Source organism: Salvelinus alpinus, chromosome 4, assembly GCF_045679555.1.
Source record: "Salvelinus alpinus chromosome 4, SLU_Salpinus.1, whole genome shotgun sequence".
In the NCBI taxonomy this organism is placed as follows: Eukaryota; Metazoa; Chordata; class Actinopteri; order Salmoniformes; family Salmonidae; genus Salvelinus; species Salvelinus alpinus.
Genome location: NC_092089.1, coordinates 53,148,526 through 53,171,184, shown reverse-complemented (window position 1 = coordinate 53,171,184; position 22,659 = coordinate 53,148,526). Strand labels below are relative to the sequence as shown.

The window sequence follows — 22,659 nt, the reverse complement described above, 5'->3', positions numbered from 1 at the left end:
GCCTTTCCTTCCAGTTCTCTGCTGCCAATGACTGGAACGAATTGCAAAAATCACTGAAGCTGGAGTCTTATATCTCCCTCACTAACTTTAAGCATCAGCTGTCAGAGCAGCTTACCGATCATTGCACCTGTACACAGCCCATCTGTAAATAGCCCACCCAACTACTTCATCCCCATATTATTATTATTTATTTTTTGCTCCTTTGCACCCCAGTATCTCTACTTGCACATCTATCACTCCAGTGTTTAATTGCTAAATTGTAATTATTTCACCACTATGGCCTATTTTATTGCCTTACCTCCCTAATCTTACTACATTTGCACACACTGTATATAGACTTTTCTATTGTGTTATTGACTGTACGTTTGTTTATCCCATGTGTAACTCTGTGTTTGTGTCGCACTGCTTTGCTTTATCTTGGCCAGGTCGCAGTTGTAACTGAGAACTTGTTCTCAACTGGCCTACCTGCTTAAATCAACGTGAAATAAAATAAAAAAACATATAGAATTGTGATAGAAATACAATGGCAATACATACTGTATCATATCGACACCTAAGTAATGTGATACTGTCGTGTTGTGAGGTCCTGGCAATTCCCTGCCCTAGTGTTTGGGTGGTCATTCTGATGCTGGTTAGCCCTCTGTGGTTTGTCCTGTCCACTCAGTAGAATAAACTGGATTAAGCCAAAGCCTTAGAGAGCCTTTGTGCTCGCTGATGGATGACATTTGTTTGACGTAGCCATTTTAACTTCTAACCGTTGGCTGTATAACACACCTAATCAAAATGGGACCGTGTCAAACACTTTTGCTCTCAAAGACACTGGACATTATATCAGTGTTGATGACTACTATGTATGAAGTCATTCATCTTAGCCTATAGGCTGGCGTGTTGTTTTATAAACATGAAGATAAAACCTTTGGCTCTGAGGTTGCTTGACTCATAGAAAGAGAATAGTAATTATTCTATTTCTATGGCTTGATGTCTGTAAGGCCTTGAGTGGCTTTGTACTGTAGGTAGTGAATACAACACGTATGATTTAAAAACAACATTCTCACTTTTGTTTGATTCATTTGAGTTTCATGTTTATATCTCAAGAATTGTCAATATGACCAATGGTTTAAAGCCTAACTTAAAGGCCTACATTTGATAGTTTTGAGGTCCATGCTCAAACAAAATGTTTTGTCTTTTTATAGATGGTAGACCTATACATGAAACAGTTTTCTGAGGAGGTTTAATCTGCTGTTATTCCATTTGCTCTATACATACGGTCAGAGATCATGGGGGATAGCATAAGGATGTCATCATTGGCGCCATAAAATAAAAACCGGATCTAACATAGTGGATATTTGTCAAATCCGTAGTTATTTCTGTGTCCTAACAGGCCCACAATGTGTTTACTAAAATCTGATTTACATATACTGTATATTTGGTTGTTTTCGATGCATAATATTTAGAAGTTGTCCTTTTCAGGTTTCATTTATTTATTTTTGCTAATGGTTAGCTCTCGTTTGGATAAGGTGGTAGCTAGCCAAATAGAAATCGGTGGCGGAAGATGAAGTCATTTTTTACTGTAATGCCGTTAATTGGTGATTATGAAATTAACATATATTGAGGTTGACATCCAAACAAGCCTCATACTTAGATTTGTACCCCAACATAGTGTTGAATACACATAAATAAATGTAAGCTAATTTAGATGGGCTGCACTGAGAGAGATTCTGGATCTATCCCCGACGGGGGGGGGGGGGGGGGGGGGGGTGTGCATGGTGTTTCCATGGTTTTAGTTGAACTCTTACCTGTGTTTTGCATATACAGTCGCTGCCTCAATGCTGTGTGGTCCACCGATAAGGACAAGTAGAGGCTTATTTAACAATAACACACCACTGTTTTCAGTCAGGTTGGGTCTGAGAGCTGCTACTTTACTGAAAAAAAAATCAGAATGCGATGCCGCCGCAATTGAACAGAACAAAGATAATTAAGAGGTGAGTTGTTTTCTCTGTGTCTCGCTCTCCGAATCCTGAAATTGCACCCCACCTATTGTTCCTGTCTGTTGCGGCGTGGGTGGGGAGGAAAGAGGGGGCTTTAAATGGCGAGTAATGTACTTTAACGACATCAGGTAATTAACCTCCGCCTTGCCGAAGTCCATTTGTCACAGATTTTCAAATTACAGCAGAGAAAAATAGGCGCGCCATTAAAATTCAGCTGCGGCTGCAATCAACTTTCCCCCACTCTTCTCCTCCTCCACCGCATAATGGAATTAGAAAAGACAGAGGGAGGGAAAAAAGAGAGAAAAAGGGAAGACAGCCCTTTTGAACGGTGTCAGAAGCACAGATAACGAGGCCTTAATGTTCCTGGCATGGGCTTACCTAGACAACAGGACAGTGACAGGGAAACCCAGGCTGGGGCTGGGCCTGCCTGTCCTGCCCACCTGTCCCGGGGTTGATGAGGATGTATGGGGCTCTGTCAGACTCGGCTGGCCTGCTGGGGGTATCCGAAAAAAACAGGAGAGCCCAGCCCAGGCAGGCTCACAGTGGTAAGGCAGGCAACCAAATACAGGTTTCCATTGGTTTCCCTTTCTGCAAGGCACACTCTGAGAGAGCTGAGACCAGAGTGGGGAGGAGGAAAGTGGATAAAGAGAGTTAGCAACTGCTAGATAAGGCATCAAATCAGACTGATGTCATATTTTTAAATATGTGTTTGTGTTGCTGTCTTTGTTTTACCTTAGGTCAGTATGTGCTTAGAGACAATATCCAGGTTTCCGTCCAACCTTTTTATGCGAGTAAAGTACATTGGATAATAAAAACATGTCATGACAGGCCTAATGGAAACAGTAGATTTGTCGAAAAAACGAAATATGCTAGACAAGGTGGGATCTTTTTATGTCTGTAAAAATGTATTGTGCGAGAAATGGAGGTAGAAATGCTTTTATGTGCAAATATTTCTATAATAACCATCATATTGAAGTAAACTTGGAGTCACTCGATGACATGTTGTGTGGTCCTCCCATTACTAAAGCATGCAGATTATTAGGCTACAGATGAAATAAGTTATGTTGAACTTCACCGGGTGGTGAAAGTGCAAGGTGATGACCTTGATGCTCATTTCCAATACATTTAGAGGGTCTTATTCTGGTAACATGATGATCGATGCTTGGTTGCCATTTGACAAATTTTAAATAATCTTGCTCTTTTGTTCATGATAATCTCATCATGTAGGCTATGCCCGCAAGTAGGCTATATATCTGCAAGCTGTTGGCTAAGGCGCACGTGCCAGTACCAGAGGTGGCACATTCGCTATATAACACATTGTTAGTGACAAAACCATCAGTAGAGTTGAAAATGCGATGGAAACCCATTTAACTTGTATTTTTATTTAGTACATGGGAATTTAACCACAAAAGTTATTTTTATGTGGACTATGTCATCACGCACAGACTTTTTATCCACAACAAGTTAATTTGATGGAAACGCATCTCTGGTGGGAAAATGCGCATATTTTATTTATGCAGATTTTTGAATATTCACATGATAATCTGTCGCCAATTGGATGGAAACCTAGCTACAAATGAATGGCACAGAATATAATTATCTTTTTAATTACATGTTCAGTGGAGTGTATGGACTGAACACAAAAAGTATACAATATAAGCAATACATTTAGAGTATTACACTTATCGTGTGATTTAGTAGTATGCATTTAGTATTATGCATGCTCATTTGACGGCTGTCTTTCTCTTTGGCAGTGTCATCTTCACATTAATCAGAGCGTCGACTTGGTGTTTTGTCAACACAGCATTGTGACAGTGCTGAGTGGAAGCGAGAGGACCACATAATGTGTTGAGAAGTCAGTGGAGGTCACATGTTGAATCCAATGCTTCCCACAGTTGTGTGAAATTGGCTGGATATCCTTTGGGTGGTGACACACTCAAACTGGTGCGCCTGGCACCAACTACCATACCCTGTTCAAAGGCACTTAAATATAAAGCGATCAAAACTTTCACCTGGATTCACCTGGTCAGTCTATGTCATGGAAAGATCAGGTGTTCCTAATGTTTTGTATATTGAGTTGTAATATTTTTCACCAGGTGATCCAGGAGGGAGGGCGTGGTAGGAAAAAATGAAAGGGGATCAAAAATGATGCAAGTACTGTTATTTTATAGACTAATCTGCCTGCTTGTATCATAGCTGATATATCCCTCCCCCCACACAACATTGATTCCAAGCCAACCGTTATGGTGCTGGCTATAAGGCCTTATGCATACACTGAGACACACGTACATCGGGGATAGGACTATTTATCCATCCTCACAAAGCCGATTTGGGAGACGTGGTTGTGTCTGCGGAAAATTTATGCATTATCAGGCCTGTGGTAGAATCCAATCTCCTGTCTGATAAGCCTGCATTGTGAACTGTTGTGGAGACCCCTAATCCATGTCCAACTTCCAGAACTGTTGATCATGTTCTGCCATTTTGAAAGCCACCTTATTGGCTTTTTCTCCGTTTTCAAGAGAGTCATGTTGTATTGAGTAAGTGCATTGTGGATTAAGAGGAGAGGCGGCGTGTAAATCCAGTCTCCAGTGGAGGGAGCCTGAGGCCCAGTTAGTGATCCTGAAGTTAGGCTATTGTCCACGCATTCCCGCCTTGAGAGGAGTTTCTTTTTGTGATGTACTGTAACTTACACACTCATGTTCCTGCCTGACTGGAATTGTGTTCAGTAGCAGATATGGGTTGAAATCCTATTTGAAAGTTTTCAAATACTTTGAGTGTTTGCTTTAGTCTGCCTGGGAGTGGCGAATGGGCGGGGTTTGCAGTTTTGGGACTTTTTTTATTGGTTCATGAAGCCAGGTTAGCGCAAACGAGCACAGATAAAGTATCTGAAATGATTTCAAATAGTATTGAACCCAGGTTTGTTCAGTATCTTTCCCTAAAGCTAAGGGGGTCGTAAATAGCTCCTTCTCATTTGTTCCAAACCTGTTTGTTCATGCTTGGGTAGCAGCAGAAGCACTACCCTTCCTGTACTTGCTCTCCCCCATGTTACGCAATCATTCCCCATAGTAACATTCATGTTCACTGCTCTCCGAAAGAAGGAAGTAAAACTCCCCACAACATTCCTTTAAGGTAAAGAGAGTATCTCCGGATATTACTGTTAGAACGCAAATACGTTCCACATTTGGAGACCTACGCAGGGACAAATACAGCAGATATATTTATTTCGTATTTAATTTTTTACAGAGAAGAACCGATTTCTTATTTGCAACGACGACCTGTCGAGCATAGCAGAACGACTTTGACTAGGTAATATTCATGAGACTAGGGTGCCTTACTGTTGTACAGATGAGTATTGTTTGATGCTGATACTTGTTTTCATCATTAATGTCACAGCAACCACTAAAATGTATCCTATTACATTTTGTGCATGAATATACTTTTGAACACTAATTTGTTTTGCTCATAATTAAAGTGGGATACATGCTGTTAAATTACCAGCTCTTTGACAATTTAATATTACAATTAATAATTATACAATTCGCTGAGGGCTATCATTTTCACTGATCTCAAGTAATTGCGTGTTGGTACTCTGATAAAACATCCTAACAGTTCAATGTGATCCTTCTTTGTCTATTTCCTGACACTGATTTTTATATCTGTGGCCAGCAATATAGCTTTACTCTCTGTTTGATGCGAATTAGAAGTTGTACGATCCCTCAGTAAGACTACATCCTTTTCGTTGAGGCCAGGCTTTTCGTTTGGTAATGATGAGCTATAGGCTATAAGTATCCCTTGGGAATAGAGTATTGTTGTTTTCTTGTTCTAAGAACAATGTCAAATTCCTAGGTGGCCACATTATTTGCCATGTCATGGGTGCTTAAGTCTTTTGGCTAATTACCCTATACACTAGTTTGTTTGCGGGTGGTTTGAAATAAGTATATTTTTCAAGTTAGAGGCTTTGAGGAGCCTGAGGCGGGGGACTTGTGAGCAATCGTACTTCATGTGAGTAGGTCTGTGCGATTTATTGTGAACATTTGCAGTGTGAGCACATCCTGCTGTTTGAGAAGACATCTGTGGGATGGAGTCTCCAAGTCCCCATTCACCATTCCTCTCGGGGATGAACACAAACGCTTAAGGGCACAGCAATCAGAGAGGAAACGGATAAGACCGTGACCTTTGACTCTCCAATAAATTTCTCCAAGTCATGAGAGGTTCCAATCACTACACTCCAAATCCCCCCCTAGACTATAAGAGCTTAGAAATCTTTCGGAAACTACAAATGGAAAAAAGGAGAACCAGCTCATCTTTTATATTCGAAAGCCCATCCAATTGATATCAGATAAAGACATTTTCAAAAGGTAGCATTTCAAGAAATATCAGACTGATAGGCCTAACCTTGGAGAAATAGATTGGCATGCTTTATATGAAGAACCTCTTTGAATATGGAGAACAGACAGATTCCGGTTGAGATTGGGAGAGAATGCAGTCTACCTGTTTCTGCAGCAAGAGTAGGTATTATGCTGCTAGATTTAGCATTAACCTCCGCCTCGGCCCTCCTCAAAAAGGTGAATTTTATTCCCCCGTCATTGTGGTGCGAGTGGCTGGTCTTATCTCGTGCTGTGTAGCAGAGGCAGCGAAGCTCCAGGGGCCCATACCAACCCTCCATCTGTCCTCTCCCCCCTGGGAAACTCTTCTCAACAAGATGGAAATATTATCCCTCTATTATGATAAGCAGGTGCAAAGTCACGTCGTCAGCTTCTGCCTGCGGATGGTGACAAGAAGGCTAGGCCGCCGCTCATGTGGCTGCATAGCCCACTTTGTAGAAATAGCCAAGTTTTCAAAGTCCTCCTGTGATAAAAAGCCGTCTGAGCGAGGAGGGGTGTTATCTTTTTGGAAGGAGATGGGGGGGGGGGGGAAATGTGACTGGAAAGGGGATTTCTTAAAATGTATCGAATGGTGAGTAATGGGAAATTAATACAGTATATTGTAAAGTTAATGTACCACCAGTGCTCAGATAATGGTACATTTTAATAGGAATTCATGGAATGGGATACGTAAGACGCTATTGACTTCAAGGTATACTTAAAAAGAACACAATTTCAGTCCAGCTGAGTCACCATAATATCCTGTACACACCATGAGCTTGGTTCCAGGAAACAACTTCTTCAGAGGGACAATTTTCTATATTTCTAATGTATATTTTTTGTTGACGTGCGTTTTTGTGTTTGTGTGCGCATTTGAACTGAGTGTACAAAACATTAAGGACACCTGCTCTTTCCATGACATAGACTTACCAGGTGAATCCAGGTGAAAGCTATTTATGTTCCCTTATTGATGCCTCTTGTTAAATCCACTTCAATCAGTGTAGATGAAAGGGAGGAGACAGGTTAAATAAGGATTTTTAGGCTTTGAGACAATTGAGACATTGATTGTGTATGTGTGCCATTCAGAGGGTGAATGGGCATGACACAATATTTAAGTGCCTTTGAACGGGGTATGGTAGTAGGTGCCAGCACACCGGTTTGAGTGTGCAAGAACTGCAATGCTGCTGGCTTTTTTACACTCAACAGCTTCCCATGTGTATCAAGAGTGGTTCACCACCCAAAGGACATCCAGCCAACTTGGCACATCTGTGGGAAGCATTGGTGTCAACATCGGCCAGCATCCCTGTGGAGTGCTTTCGACACCTTGTAGAGTCCATGCCCCAATGTATTGAGGCTGTTCTGAGGGAAAAAGTGGGGGGTGCAACTCAATATTAGGAAGGTGTCCTTAATGTTTTGTACACTCAGTGTACATGTACACTACCGTTCAAAAGTTTGCGGTCACTTAGAAAGGTCCTTGTTTTTGAAAGAAAACCACTATTGTTTTGTCCATTAAAATAACATCAAATTGATCAGATATACAGTGTAGACATTGTTAATGTTGTAAATTACTATTGTGGCTGGAAACGGCAGATTTTTTTTTTTTAATGGAATATCTACATAGGTGTACAGAGGCCCATTATCAGCAACCATCACTTCTGTGTTCAAATGGCACGTTGTGTTCGCTAATCCAAGTTTATCATTTTAAAAGGCTAATTGATCATTAGAAAACCCTTTTGCAAAGACCTTTCTTCTGAAACTCATCAGTCTATTCTTGTTCTGAGAAATGAAGGCTATTCCATGTGAGCAATTGCCAAGAAACGGAATATCTTGTACAACGCTGTGTACTACTCCCTTCACAGAACAGCACAACTAGCTCTATCCAGAATAGAACGAGTGGGAGGCCCCGGTGCACAACTGAACAGTAGTGTATGTGATGGCGTGTGGGTGTGTAAGTGTCTAGAGGAGAGGGGGGGGTTAATGCATTCAGCAATGTTTTTATGCTAATATGTACGTCCCCAAAATACTGCAAATGTGCCTGACTTTTGTGTGCTGCGATAATTCAGGTAAAGCTCTAAATAAATATCAGATTCGGCTTCATGTGGCTGATAATGAAAAGCCTCTTCTGTTGCCATGGTACCTCAGCTCACCTCTTTCTGTTTTGTGCTCTCTCTTTTAAAGCCTTCGTCAGCTGAACCAGAAGCAGAACAGACCATAGAACCAGCACCCATTGGTGAGACCATGGCAGAACCCGAATCACAAGACGAGGTCTTTGGTAAGGAGTTTCTTTTTATTTGTCGTTTTTGTAATTTTTGGTAAAGAACATAAGCAGAGCAAATTCAGCCATAATACATACAGTTACAAAAGATGGAAAGGGTTGTTGTGATTAAATAATATTTTTTCCCCCCTATGCTACAATGCTGTTGCTTCATAATTATTAAAGGTTGTAGCAAAAGGTGTTCCCTAAATGCCTTATCTGAAAGCCCCTCACCCGAAAGCTCTCATAAACATTGCTTCAAGTGGAATAAAATGGGTGCCAATATTTTGCATGGGTATTTATTTTGTAAATATTTTGCATATTTTGCATCTGGTACTAAAGTAGAACATTTGAGTTGCTGGTACTCTATACCAGTCAGCAACGGCCCACTTCAAGCAGTTATCTTAAATGATTTCGACAGCGTGAACCTTTTTCACCGGCAGGGGAAAAAACAGTACTTCTTACCACAAATGCAGACCATCTCTCAATGCGGGGTATCTTTCAGTTAAGGGGCCGGGTGATGACAAGGTATCCGTGGCCCAGGGATTCATTGCTAATGGTGATGGGTGTGACCCAACCTGGTAATGGAAAGAGTGCTACATCCCCTGTTCCCTCCCTCCGCACGCTGTCAACCTGTAAAATGAGGTTGTTTTTCCATCTACCTCTACTCCTCTAGGCTACTTGGACTGTCTGATCTCATGTTAAATTGAGAGCTTTCCACATTTTGTATTCATTGTGGATGCATCCCAGGGTATGACTCGACAAATAAGAGATGTAGCAATCCAAGAAATGTAGAAAAAGATGATTGTGCCCTAAACGTAGTACTCCAACCTAACAGGTGAGGGCAGAATCCATTGTGTTATAGCAGAGCCACAGAAAGCTGGTTGAGAGTCCTAGCTGGTTGACCACACTGATTTCTCTACAGGGGTGGAGATGGCTACCAGTAAGGAGGCAAACGGTGCACTTTAGAAATGCTGATGTGAGTTAGTTTGAGTTAGTTTCATATTTTACATGCAGTTGAGGTTTCCCGTGAAGTGTTCTAAATCAAATGATTTGGACATACAGTGCCAGTCAAAAGTTTGGACACACCTACTCATTCAAGGATTTTTCTTTATTTGTACTATTTTCTACATTGTATAATAATAGTAAAGACATCAAAACTATGAAATAACACATGGAATCATGTAGTACTTCAAAGTAGCCAACCTTTTTCCTCTGACAGCTTTACACACTCTTGGTATTCTCTCAACCAGCTTCACCTGGAATGCTTTTCCAACCGTCTTGAAGGAGTTCCCATATATGCTGAGCACTTGTTGGCTGCTTTTCCTTCGCTCTGCGGTCCAACTCATCCCAAGCCAGCTCAATTTGGATGAGCTCGGGTGATTGTGGAGGCCAGGTCATCTGATGCATCACTCAATCACTCTCCTTCTTGGTCAAATAGCCCTTATACAGCCTGAAGGTGTGTTGGGTCATTGTCCTGTTGAAAAACAAATTATAGTCCCACTAAGCGCAAACAGGATGGGATGGCGTATCGCTGCAGAATAATGTGGTAGCCATGCTAGTTAAGTGTGCCTTGAATTCTAAATAGATCACTTGACAGTGTTATCAGCAAAGCACCATCACAGCTCCTCCTCCATGCTTCACGGTGGGAACCACACATACGGAGATCATCCGTTCACCTACTCTGCATCTCACAAAGACACGGCGGTGGGAACCAAAAATCTCAAATTTGGACTGATCAGACCAAAGGACAGATTTCCACCGGTCTAATGTCCATTGCTCGTGTATCTTGGTCCAAGCAAGTATCTTCTTCTTATTGGTGTCCTTTAGTCATGGTTTCTTTGCAGCAATTAGACCATGAAGGCCGGATTCACACAGTCTCCTCTGAACAGCTGATACTGAGATGTCTGTTACTTGAACTTATTTTTATTTGGGCTGCAGTTTCTGAGGCTGGTAACTGTAATGAACTTATCGTTATTTGGGCTCCCGAGTGGCGCAGTGGGCTAAGGCACTGCATCTCAGTGCTAGAGGCATCACTACAGACACCCTGGTTCGATTCAAGCTGTATCACAACCGGCCGTGATTGGGAGTACCATCGGACGGCGCACAATTGGCCCAGCGTCGTCCGGGTTTAGTCGGTGTAGGGCGTCATTGTAAATAAGAATTTGTTCTTAACTGACTTGCCTTGTTAAATAAAGGTTACACTTTTATTATCCTCTGCAGGAGAGGCAACTCTGGGCCTTCCTTACCTGTAGCGGTCCACATGCGTGCCAGTTTCATCATAGCGCTTGGTTGTTTTTGCGACTGCACTTGAAGAAACTTTCAAAGTTCTTGACATTTTCCGGATTGACTGAAACTGTCGTTTCTCTTAGCTTTCTTGAGCTGTTCTTGCCATAATATGGACTTGGTCTTTTTCCAAATAGGGCTATCTTCTGTATACCACCCTACCTTGCCACAACACAACTGATTGGCTCAAACGCATTAAGAAGGAAAGAAATTCCACAAATTAACTTTTAATAAGGCACACCTGTTAATTGAAATGCATTCCAGGTCACTACCTCATGAAGGTGGTTGAGAGAATGCCAACAGTGTGCAACGCTGTCATCAAGGCAAAGGGTGGCTATTTTGAACAATCTCAAATATAAAATTTATTTGGATTTGTTAACACTTTTTTGGTTACTACATGATTCCATGTGTTCTTTCGTAGTTTTGACGTCTTCACTATTATTCTACAATGTAGAACATAGTAGAAATAAAGAAAAACCCTGGAATGAGTTGGTGTCAAATTTTGACTAGTACTGTACATCTGTCTGTAATTACGTTTTTATTCAATGAGAAGAAACAAGACGTCTCATTATCTACTTGTTATTAACAATGGTGCTTTGCATACTTGAATTGTTTTGTATATGTAATTGGATCCAATGTGTAGTGGATGAAACCTACACTACATGGCCAAAACAATATGTTTTGAGAACCCCCTTCTTTATCCCGCGTACAATGGCTGCGCCTACCGATCAAAGCAAAAAATGCGAATTTAAGGGAGCATCAACGTATTTGAGCGTATGTTTAACCAGACACATTCATATAGAATATCAACATCTAATTGATCATCTCACCAATCCTAAATCAAAAGCCTCAGTCACACCAGAGACTCTGTGAATTGAACAGCAAACGGTCATTCTCTCCCCATTTCACCTTTTTATCAGTTCTGATTTAAAAGAGCTGAGGTCTGGCTGTTGCATCCGGGGCGTTGGAGTAATGTTCTTTGTGTTCCTGCACATGAGCACAACCCTGGAACACCGTATCGACTTGGGAGCCGAACAACAAACAAGCAGCTCATTGCCGACCCCTGTGGCGCACCACTGCCTCTGATCACTATAGACATGGAGGCACATGGAGACACAAAGACAACACTAATTAATGGGGAGCGGTGTGAGGGAGACAGGGGGCGTAGAAGGACGCTCGCCCTGTTATTCCTTAATGGTAATGATGACCCTAGTGCTTATCATGTGGCACAGAGCAAAGGAAGGTCTTAGGACTTTCGTCACGTCTGCGTTGAGAGAGGGAAGGGACGATAAGTAAGGGAGGGAGGGAGGGAGGGAAGACAGAGGGGGAAGTGAGAGAGGAAAGGTAGAGAACACTGAAAGAGAACCAGGTAAGAGAGAGCTGTACGTTAGAGAGGGAAGGGAGATGGGGAAGGGAGAGCGAGAAAGCGGGGAGACGGGGGGTGGGGGGAGAAACAGAGGGAGGGAAGGGGGAAGGTAGAGAGTGCCCCCAAGTAGCAGAACAAGAGATGAAAGCTCAGTGTGCCTTGGTTACCATGAGCACCAGATCAATAGAAAAGCCATTTTCTCTGCGTCTCTCACAGCCTGTTTGCACGATGGAGTGAACTGGTCGGGGTCGGGGTGGGTGTGGAGGAGAGGTAATGGACAGAGGGAGGGATTCAGGGTTGGGGAACAAGGTTAACTACAGGTCAAAGAAGCATGAGATGTAGCATGTAACTGGGATTATTGACTGATCTAGTGTGTGTGTGTGTTTGCACGTTCTTGCTTACATGTGTACATTTGTGCGTGTGCATGCGGGTGAGTCTGTATGCATGTACCTGACAGTGAGATGTTCTGTTATGGGCAGGTATTCTTTCATCCTCAATAATGCACCTTGTTATCAGCAGTGGATGTTAGTGCAGAGAATTTAGATTGATCCATAACTAGATATCCTCCTGCAGCCAATTCATGTCCCATGAGTTAAACACATTGATCAATGCTGAGTAGGCCTAGGCTCTCCAATTAAAAATCAGTTGTTTCAAACCCCCACCTAAAGGAAACCGTGTTTTAACCTGGTGAGATCACATATAATATCACCTGATCCTAGAATAACGTACAAACAACCTATACACATTTTGTCATTTATTAAACATAAATGTTTGTCTGTCGGTGTACCTTGCTGATTCTGAGAGAGAGAGGGAAACATATTTTGGAAGGCACAAAATGGTCACCAGTGACGTTCAGCAAGGTACGCCAGTGACAAATGATGATTTTATGAAGGTGGTGCATGAGGTGGCAGAAGGGATTGGGTGGGGATGATACCCTTTTGTTTATACTGTACAAAGTTGAAAATGGAGAAACTCTTCCTTTAACTGGAACGTTAGCCTGGCTCAGGTTCTGCTATAGTGTTAAGGGATTTGAGAGAGTTCCGATGCAGGTGAAAGTCGTTGATCTCATTAAGAAAGGAGACACTTACCTGGCACATCGAATACAATTATTATCCCTGCAGCCCTTATCAGAATTGTATAGGGATGTACTTCAAAGTTGTTCTTATACAACCCACCTGGCTGCAACCTAATATAGAGAAAATCACCAGATTGGCTTTTTGATTCATTAAGATGAGCAAAACCGACCAAAGGACAGAGGAAGAGCTTTTGAGGCTTGAGATTTTATGTTGTTGCATTGACAGCTCTTTTGGAGATTTTATGTCAATGAGAGAAAATATGATTACTGTTGTTGTTTTATTCTTATTCTTAGAGGTGTGGGCTTTCTTAGGGCATGATGCAACAGGTGTGTAACATTCAGGTTTGGTGGATCCTGATCTCGAGTCAGTCTGAAGTCCAGGCTCTTTTTATTGTGTGCTATTTTATCAGGCGTCGTTAATATTAAACCATTCTTAACAGGCTGTTATTTCGTAAAATACCTCTTTCTAGAACTCTCGTCAACTTCGAGAGAGGAAAGAACATTCATTACTGCTCTCAGCTTCCTGTGAGGTAAGCACGCTGACCGAAACCATTTGACCGCTTGGTACAGACAGTAAAAAAAAAAAAAAGGAATTTCCCACCAAATTGCCACGGTTAAAGTGGTTTATGAGAGCCAGCTTAGTGGTCTGGTCTGTTTGAGTTGTCATCAGCGAACTGCTCTGATCGCCGAGGCCTCTCAAGCGTTAAGGTCTCCAACGTATCCACGCTGCACTTTCTGTTAACAGACTTTGCACTCGTTTTCCAGTCCTGAGCAAACACACCCGGTCAGCATTGTCTGCTGTTAAAAGGCCATTATGCCTCCATTACCTAGGTCTGCTCCGGGGCCTACACTCAGGCTGCAGCCACAGTCCTCTTGGTATGTCTGTGTCCGCCCTGGCTCCAGATCCTCCTGACCTGTCTGGGTTACCTTAGCTGACCCTCTCCCCTGCCTTTCAGTCTGTCACTCCCCCCCCCGTCCCCATCCCCATCCCCTTTCCTCGGAATAGATTTAAACAAACAGCAACTGGTAGATTCTACTCAGGATGTCTCGTGGTGCTGTCGCTGTGGTTCTCTTTCACTGAGGACAGGGTGGTCTAGGCTCTCTGAGCACATCCCATTGCAGGTTAAATGTTTTCTCATGCTGGAGAAGGTTTCAGACCACGTGGGTGTATTTCTATCAACTTGAACTTGCTCTTTAGGAAAGTGTGGCCAAAGTTTGTGGGACCTCCATTATGACACCAAAACTGTGTTCTCAAGTAGTCCACCTTGAAAGTCAAAATAGCTAAAATGACTCGATTCAGATATTCAATTTTAATTCACAAGCAACTGGAATTAATTGCTGAAGGTCTTGGATATTAAAGATTATACCGAGAAAAAACTAATCTAAAGGGGGAAAAAAGAGAGGAATAGACATTGGTCTTAAACCTTTTTTTATGAACGACCAATCCTGTTCAAGATCTCCACCGTCTTGCCTCTTTCAAGAAAATGTAATGATTTCACCATAAGTCAATTATTACTTATTTCATGTTCGCGTCTTGGTTCTGATTGCATTTGGGACCTGGCCCATCCTCTGCCTTTCTAATGGGCGTGCTGCTGCCTTGCCTATGTTGCAGCAGACTGCATTAGTCTGTCCCAGGGCTGATTGTGTTAGAGCTCTATGCTCTTCTGTTCTGGCTGAAGGAGAAGAGGATATGAGTGGGTGCTGCTGTTTCTCAACCTGGCTCCCTTCCCTCCATCACTCCATCCGCCGTTCGCTCGTTTGTCTGTTCGTTACTAACTCCATTGAAAAGCTCCAAGGGTCAGGATGTAAAATGGAAAGTGAATCACAACATGCCGGGGAATTTGATTGTCTTCTGGGCCTGTTAAAAGTTGTATTTTCTTGTCTATCAGACAAGAATGCGAGGAATGTGTACTTTATTCGTTTATTTGCTGCTTGCACTTTAACAACAGACTGAGAGAGAATAGCTCAGTTTTGTCTCTCTCGCTCTCTCTTTCTCTCTCCCATCCTTTGTTCCTCTCTCTCTTTATATCTACAGGTAACTGACAACATTTTAATGGAAACACTTGAGTGAACGAGGGATACAAAGTACTGTGCATTGAAAGCAGGTGCTTCCACACAGGCGTGGTTCCTGAGTTAATTAAGCATTTAACGTCCCATCATGCTTAGGGTCATGTATAGAAATGCTTGACAGACCATTATTTTGACTACCATGGCTATGACCCCATAGGAAGCCAATGCCCCCATCCACGGGGCATGAGTGGTGGTCACTGGATGGTTTGATGAGCATGAAAACAATGTAAGCCATATGCCTTGGCCATCTCAGTCACCAGATCTCAACCCAATTGAACACTTATGGGAGATTCTGGAGCTGCGCCTGAGACAGCGTTTTCCACCACCATCAACAAAACCCCAAATTATGGAATTTCTCATGGGTGAATGGTGTCGAATCCCTACAATAGAGTTCCAGACACTGCAAGGTGCATTCATCCCCCCCCCATCCTCTCCCCTGTAACTATTCTCCACGTCTTTGCTGTAAATGAGAACGTGTTCTCCGTCATTTTATCCTAAAATAAGGGTAAAATAAAACAAATCTTTTTTTTTAAACTATTGTGTATCATGCTGGCCCAACACCCTATTAAGAAACTATGTTGGTGTTTCCTTTATTTATTTTACATGTATCTATCCATCTTACTCTATCTATATACAGTACCAGTCAAAAGGTTGGACACCTACTCATTTTATTTATTTTTTACTATTTTCTACATTGTAGAATAATAGTAAAGGCATCAAAACTATGAAATAACACGTATGGAATCATGTAGTAACCAAAAAGGTGTTAAAATCTAAATAGATTTTAGATTCTTCAAAATAGCCACCCTTTGCCTTGATGACAGCTTTGCACACTCTTGGCATTCTCTCAACAAGCTTCATGCGATAGTCACCTGGAATGCATTTCAATTAACAGGTGTGCCTTGTTAATGATATGGTGAATGATATGGTGTGTGGATCTACACCATTACGTGGCTATTGTGGGGGTTGTTGAAGCTTGCGAGGTCTTTGGACTTAAACCTGAGGACACTGCAGGGCTGGGTCAGTGTGCTGTGTATGTAATCTCCTGCGCCTGCTACATCAGCATGCGAGTTAAATCCGTCATTTCCCATTTGACTGCTAAAGGATTCTCAACCTCTATCTGAAATAAGAATAGAATAGAAGTGTGATTTATGAAAGCATTTTCACCTCCAGAAGTGTTCACCTGAAAAAAATGAACACTTTAAAACAATTAAGTACCTTACTTTGATTGTTTTCAATTAAAATGGTCAAAAAGAAACAGAAATAGCGGGACAGGTGGATGCGCAATGGATTCGAGTCATTGTAGTTATTTACCATGTTTTATGCACTAAACTATGTTGAATATTGGCCTGTTGGAAACCACAACTCCCTACTACATCGCACAGTTCAGGCTGGATCTGATTTATCTCTAGAGAAACAGTGCAATGTGCGCATTGAGCTCACAGAAAAAAACGGAATGAAATGGAGTTCAAATAATTCAACCGATGTAGGTCAATTAGTTAAAAAATCGAATTTAAAAAATGACATTCCGGTAGATCGCTCAGCTCTACTGGACATTTAATCAGGCTGTCTGTTTTCTAAGGTACGTTATTTTGTTTCACCTTCAAACGTGTTGGACATAACATTTGGCTCCTTGACATTCATTGTGTTTCACCTCAAACTGTAGATAAAGGAAGTAATAACTGTAATTACATTTTATTTTCAGTTCCAACCACAGGGGAAAGGTCAGTTAATAATCTGTTAACAGGTTTCCATTTATTTTGTGATATTATTATTTTGAAATGGAAGAACTGTTGAATTGGATATAAAACCATTAAATGATAAGGGTTCCTTTGGCTGTGTGCTCTATATTGTCTTTGTTGTACTTACCGAATATATTTTCTTTGTTAGTCCAATGTCTATTCAGTAGGAATAATTTATACTTCATGCCTAGCCTTTATTGGGAACAAATATAAATATGTAATCTGTCGATCTTTGTACAGCTATATGGTAGATGAGCTATAGCTATCTCAAGCGTTGTTTTTTCATCAGTAGAAGTAGATCATCCATTTACTGTACGTGTGTGTCTGTCTGTGTGTGCATGTGTATTGTCTCCCTATGTGCATTTAGCTAGTCTTTCGCTGTGTCTTATGTCAGGCCGTATATAAAAGAGGCTGATGGCTCAGGCATTTGTCTCGGTGGCTGGGGCTACCACTAGCTGGTACAGCGGGCACTAGACCCTGGCACTGCCACAGCAGAGCTCCTCGCCACTCAAAAGCGTTGATTGTTGAGAGCCACCATTCATCACTGGGCCAGTGTTCTCTGCTCTGACACCATTGTTCAGATTCTCTCACTGTCTCTGTCTTTATCTCTCTGTCTTTTCTCTCTTTTTTTTCCTCACTCTCACTCTCTCATTCTCACTCCCTCTTTCATTCTCACTCTCTCTCTCTGTGTGCGTGTGAGAAAAGCTGAAGCAAATGTGAGAAGTGGTTCGACAGTGAACTTGCTAACCCCTATAGTTGGTGCACTACTTTTGGCCAAAGACTCCTATCAGGCAATAGAGTGCCATTATGGGCACATACTAGGTTGATATCCATCTGACCAACCGTGTGCTTCGCTGGAGGGACTGGTCAATAGGCGTTGTATAGGACCTGGGTCTACATAATGCTTCCACAGAGCGAGAGAGTGGCCGATAAAGAAATGTACACTATACATGAGAATGGTCAGCAATGTCTCGTGGAGTCATTCATTCTGTGATGGGAATACATGCATTGGGTGGGAGTTTGTGTGTGTGCATCGCATGTGTGTGAGTTAGTGGGTCCAGAGTCCCAGGGTCCACGTCATCTTGCCTTGACCATCTGGCTGGACAATCGGGGAGTGTGTGAACAGCTGGTGATGGATGGACGATGGCTATTGTAGAGTAGAGGAAGGAATGGACATCCGTCACCCATCATTCTGGGAAAACATTTGGACCTAGTGTAGCACACTGCGTCCCCAATCCCAAAATTGATTCAAATGATTGACATACAAATAGAACTGTAAATGCCTCCCCCCAAAAAATGTACAGTTTTTTTCTGATGCTTCTTTCCTAACATACTTGCCAGAGCGAGTCATAAATAGCTTTTTACGATTAGCTTTTTGAACTTTCCCTGAACCTGTGTGATAAGATAAAGTGTCTTCAGCAAATTGAGTGAGCAGTGTTTTGCTGTCCTGTCGATACCAGTGCAGATGGTAGATATAGATGTGTCTAGCTGATCTGTTTTTTATGGTGTTTTTTCTGACCACTTGACACAAGCACTCAGGATGATGAGTTAATTATGCCAGTGGTCAGATAGCGTATTGAACAACGTAACGAAGCTTTGTTGCGCCTTGCTAAATGAAGCAAGGCGTTGTAGCAAACAAGTCTTTGGTTGTCTAGGCAACCCCCCCCCCCCTCCCTGCAACAGCAACACACATAGAAATAGAATGAATAGGACGGACTTGGCACCTCTTACCCTGGCAATTTGACTACTAAACTCATGGGTACATTCGTAATGTCTACCTGGTATGGTAATGCAACAATTTCCATGGTAATGTAGAATATAAATTCTAATTATGTAAACTGATGTGGCTCATACAATGAAATGTATTTTTTGTAATGTTGAGTTAAAAAAAGACTCCAATTACAACGAGTCATATCAAGCCATATTTGATATATGGACAAACGGCTTAACCAAATTATTTTGCACCATTTTGTGAATTAGCATGGGCAAGTTGCAGTATGAGATATCCCCAAGGTATGTTTGAGCAAAACACTCACTTGGTAACACCCATATCTTTAAAACCTGTAAGCGAAATCGGTACAGGAATCCAATTAACCCCCTAGAGTCGATTGACACACCGGTGCGTCAATCTAAGTTACAGTACATTTAAAAACAAATCCCCATCAAAATCCTTCTATTTGGTAGTGTCCAAACACAAACTAATGAGACCTCACTGTGGAATGGGGAGATTCTAACGAACACGGTGGTGTTTTGCTCTAGGACCCCCATAACATTCAGATGTTCTTTGTTTCTGGCCATTTTGAGCCTGTAATCGAACCCACAAATGCTGACTCTCCAGATACTAATCTAGTCTAAGGAAGGCCAGTTTTATTGCTTCTTTAAATAGCACAGCAGTTTTAAGATGTGCTAGCATAATTGCAAAAGGGTTTTCTAATTTATCAATTTGACTTAAAAAATTATCAACTTGGATTAGCTAACACAACGTGCCATTGGAATACAGGGGTGATGGTTGCTGATAATGGGCCTCTCTATGCCTATGTAGATATTCCATAAAAAAATCTGCCGTTTTCAGCTACATTAGTAATTTTCAACATTAACAATGTCTACACTGTATTTCTGATGAATGTGATGTTACTTTAATGGACAAAAAATTTGCTTTTGTTTTAAAAAACAAGGACATTTCTAAGTGACCCCAAACTTTTGAATGGTACAGTACCCGTCAAAAGTTTAGACACAAGGGCTTTTCTGTATTTTTACTATTTTCTACATTGTATAATAATAGTGAAGACATCAAAACTATACAATAACATATGGAATCATGTAGTAACCAAAAAAGTGTTCAACAAATCAAAATATATGTTATATCTGAGATTCTTCAAAGTAGCCACCCTTTGCCTTGATGACAGCTTTGCACTCTCCTCGATTTAGGACAGACACTTCAAAACCTTGTTTCTTATGATACATTTTTTGACTGTCCTTTTTGCCGTTCATGAATATGTTATTCAATGCTTTTCTATGGGCTTTAGTAATAAAGGACAAAATCTATATATTTTTTAAAATCGTTTTTTGGGATAAAATAAAAAATATATACCCAAAGAGGTCCTAAAATTGAAAAATGTAATTTGACCATCTTAAAACAATTCCATATGTCAGCTTAGCACCCCCTTCTCCCCCAACGTCTTAGACTTTAAAGAATTAAACATAACGTAAAGAGGAAATGTCATGAAACAAGAAGAAATGAAGCAATTAGACGAAAGCCCACAGTACATGTTCATCTAAAGCGAAATAATGGTGTGTTGTGCTCGGGGCGTAAACGAAAGCCATTGTCACCGACTGGATTTGCTCCTTTTCTGTTTAAATGTGCCAGTGATCCAGGACAGTGGTGGTGGGAGAGGAAACTAACTAGTGTATTCTCTGGGCATACTGTAAATGTAGGCTGCGTTAGCTCAAGTTCACACAGCTCACGGCTGTTTTGTTGAGGAGATGGCAAGGCAATTGCCCCTTCCCATTAGAGACAAAGTCCCTGTACGCACGTCCGCATGCATGCACACAGACACACACCCACACGCACTGTGGATTGATCAATAGCAACCTGTTGATGCCTGTTCTGTGCTGTTGTTACCTAACACCTTTTACCTGAGAGAGGAGAGATCATTGGCTAGAAACTTCATGGGAGAGAGAAATAGAGAGAGTAAAATACTGAAGGAAAGAGAGTCTTAAGAGAGAGAGAGAATGCTCTGAGTGAGATGTTCTTGGCCAGTAAACAGATTTAGTGCGAAAAGCATTGGGTGGTGTTGACAGAACAGAGTTGAGGTTCCATCATCGCTGGTAGTGGTGCCAGCCTCACTGGGACTAGATCAGATTACAATGTAAACCTCAACACTGATGCTGAACAGGAAGTGTAACCCAGCAAAGTGGATTTTGTTTTGCATGAGTGCATGCTGAAATAGTGAAGATTTGGCACTACCACTGACACATTTTTATAGATTTCTTTGTCCTGAGTAAAAGTTGATATCACATACACGCTTAGGAAAAAAAAGTTCCAGAAGGGTTCTTTCATTGTCCCCATAGGAGAACCATTTTTGGTTCCAAGTATAACCCTTTTTAGTTCCAGGTAGAACCCTCTGTGGGAAAGGTTCTACATGGAACCGAAACGGGTTGTACCTCGAACCAAAAAGGGTTCTTCAAAGGGTTCCTCTAAGAGTGTACACGGGTTTGGTTGAACTGTTATTTCTGACGTACACATGATTCCCCATTTTTGGATTGAGCAGTTGTAGGAAGTGAAGGTCACAGAGGTCATGCAAGGGGCTTGGGGTTTCAAGGACAGAGGCGAAAAATAAGGGGTTTAGCTGTAGCGTCTGTAGCATCTCCTCTATCTGCCGCTGAAAAATCTCCGGAGGACGGCCTGACCATGCATGCCTGATGAGTCTGAAGACAGAGGGTCATTCTACCCGGGGCCTGTGGGTGGAAGTCCGGGAGCCATGATGAATGCTGTGGCAGAGTGGGCGGTGGCAGTTTTTTACTCCTGGGTGGGAGGTCTGGTCAAGGGCCACATAACTGCGCTGCTTCTTAGAGGAATATTTCCCGTGCCTGGGTCCCACCACTGTAGGTGGATCCTGGCTGGCTCCTTGTTGTTGTTCCAGACGCTGGTCCACCAGAAGGCCAAACATCCTCTGCTCTACAGGGGCCTTGAGGAGAGCGATTGAGAAAGGGAGAGAGCCAAGGCCCACTCGCTGCATTCCTCCTCTCCTCGTCTTGTCTGTTTGTCAAGAGTTTGTCACTGTGGGTTGTCGCTTCTCCTTCTTCTCCTCTCACTCGGCACTACAGAGCTTCTTTTTATGGACCGGTCATAGCTTGCTAAATAAACATATTTAAAGTACATTCTTAGGAAAAAGGGTTCCAAAAGGGTTCAGCAGCCGTCCCCAAAGGAGAACCCTTTTTAGTTCCAGGTAGAACCCTCTGTGGAAAGGGTTCTACATGGAACCAAATGGGATTCTTTAAAGCTTCTCCTACTTTAAAGGGTTCTCCTATGGAGACAGCCGAATAACCCTTTCTGGTTTTAGATAGCACCTTTCTTCTAAGAGTGGAGGTCATTAACGGGCCTGATTTGAAGTGGTCCGTCTCCCCAGCGAATATGTACTGTATCATGATGAGTGGCTGTCTGCTTTTCATCCCTTCATCTGTCTCCAGCCAGGCCCTGTGCCTGCCTCAGCCTGCCCTGTGACGGACACGTTGCCGTGAGAGCCTCATTTTAAATGTTCTCATCGTAAAAGCACATGAATAAATACGAAATTGATGAGAGGGACCAAGAGATCAAGAAAAGTGTGCTACATTGCAAACCCTGAGCAGCTCTGTAGAGACCCTTCTACCTCCTACCCCCCTCCTCAGTGTTATGCATCAGCCCGCACATTCACTTCCCTGAATGTTGTTGACAAGCACCAGCGTTTTAGCATCCCCGCTATCTCTGCTACTGCATCTTTGTTTGGGGAGAGGGGTAAGCATGGTTTTGTTAAT

General features: G+C 42.1%; 1 protein-coding gene across 2 annotated transcripts in view; it reads left to right on the top strand.

The window, feature by feature from the left end:
- LOC139573947 (myelin basic protein-like) overlaps nucleotides 1-22,659 on the top strand; it is a 46,889-nt gene that overhangs the window by 21,533 nt on the left and 2,697 nt on the right. For both annotated transcript variants that reach the window (XM_071397954.1, XM_071397956.1), the window contains one exon: nucleotides 8,531-8,624. In XM_071397954.1, the coding sequence (XP_071254055.1) occupies nucleotides 8,531-8,624 (94 nt within the window). The remainder of the gene's footprint in view (nucleotides 1-8,530; nucleotides 8,625-22,659) is intronic.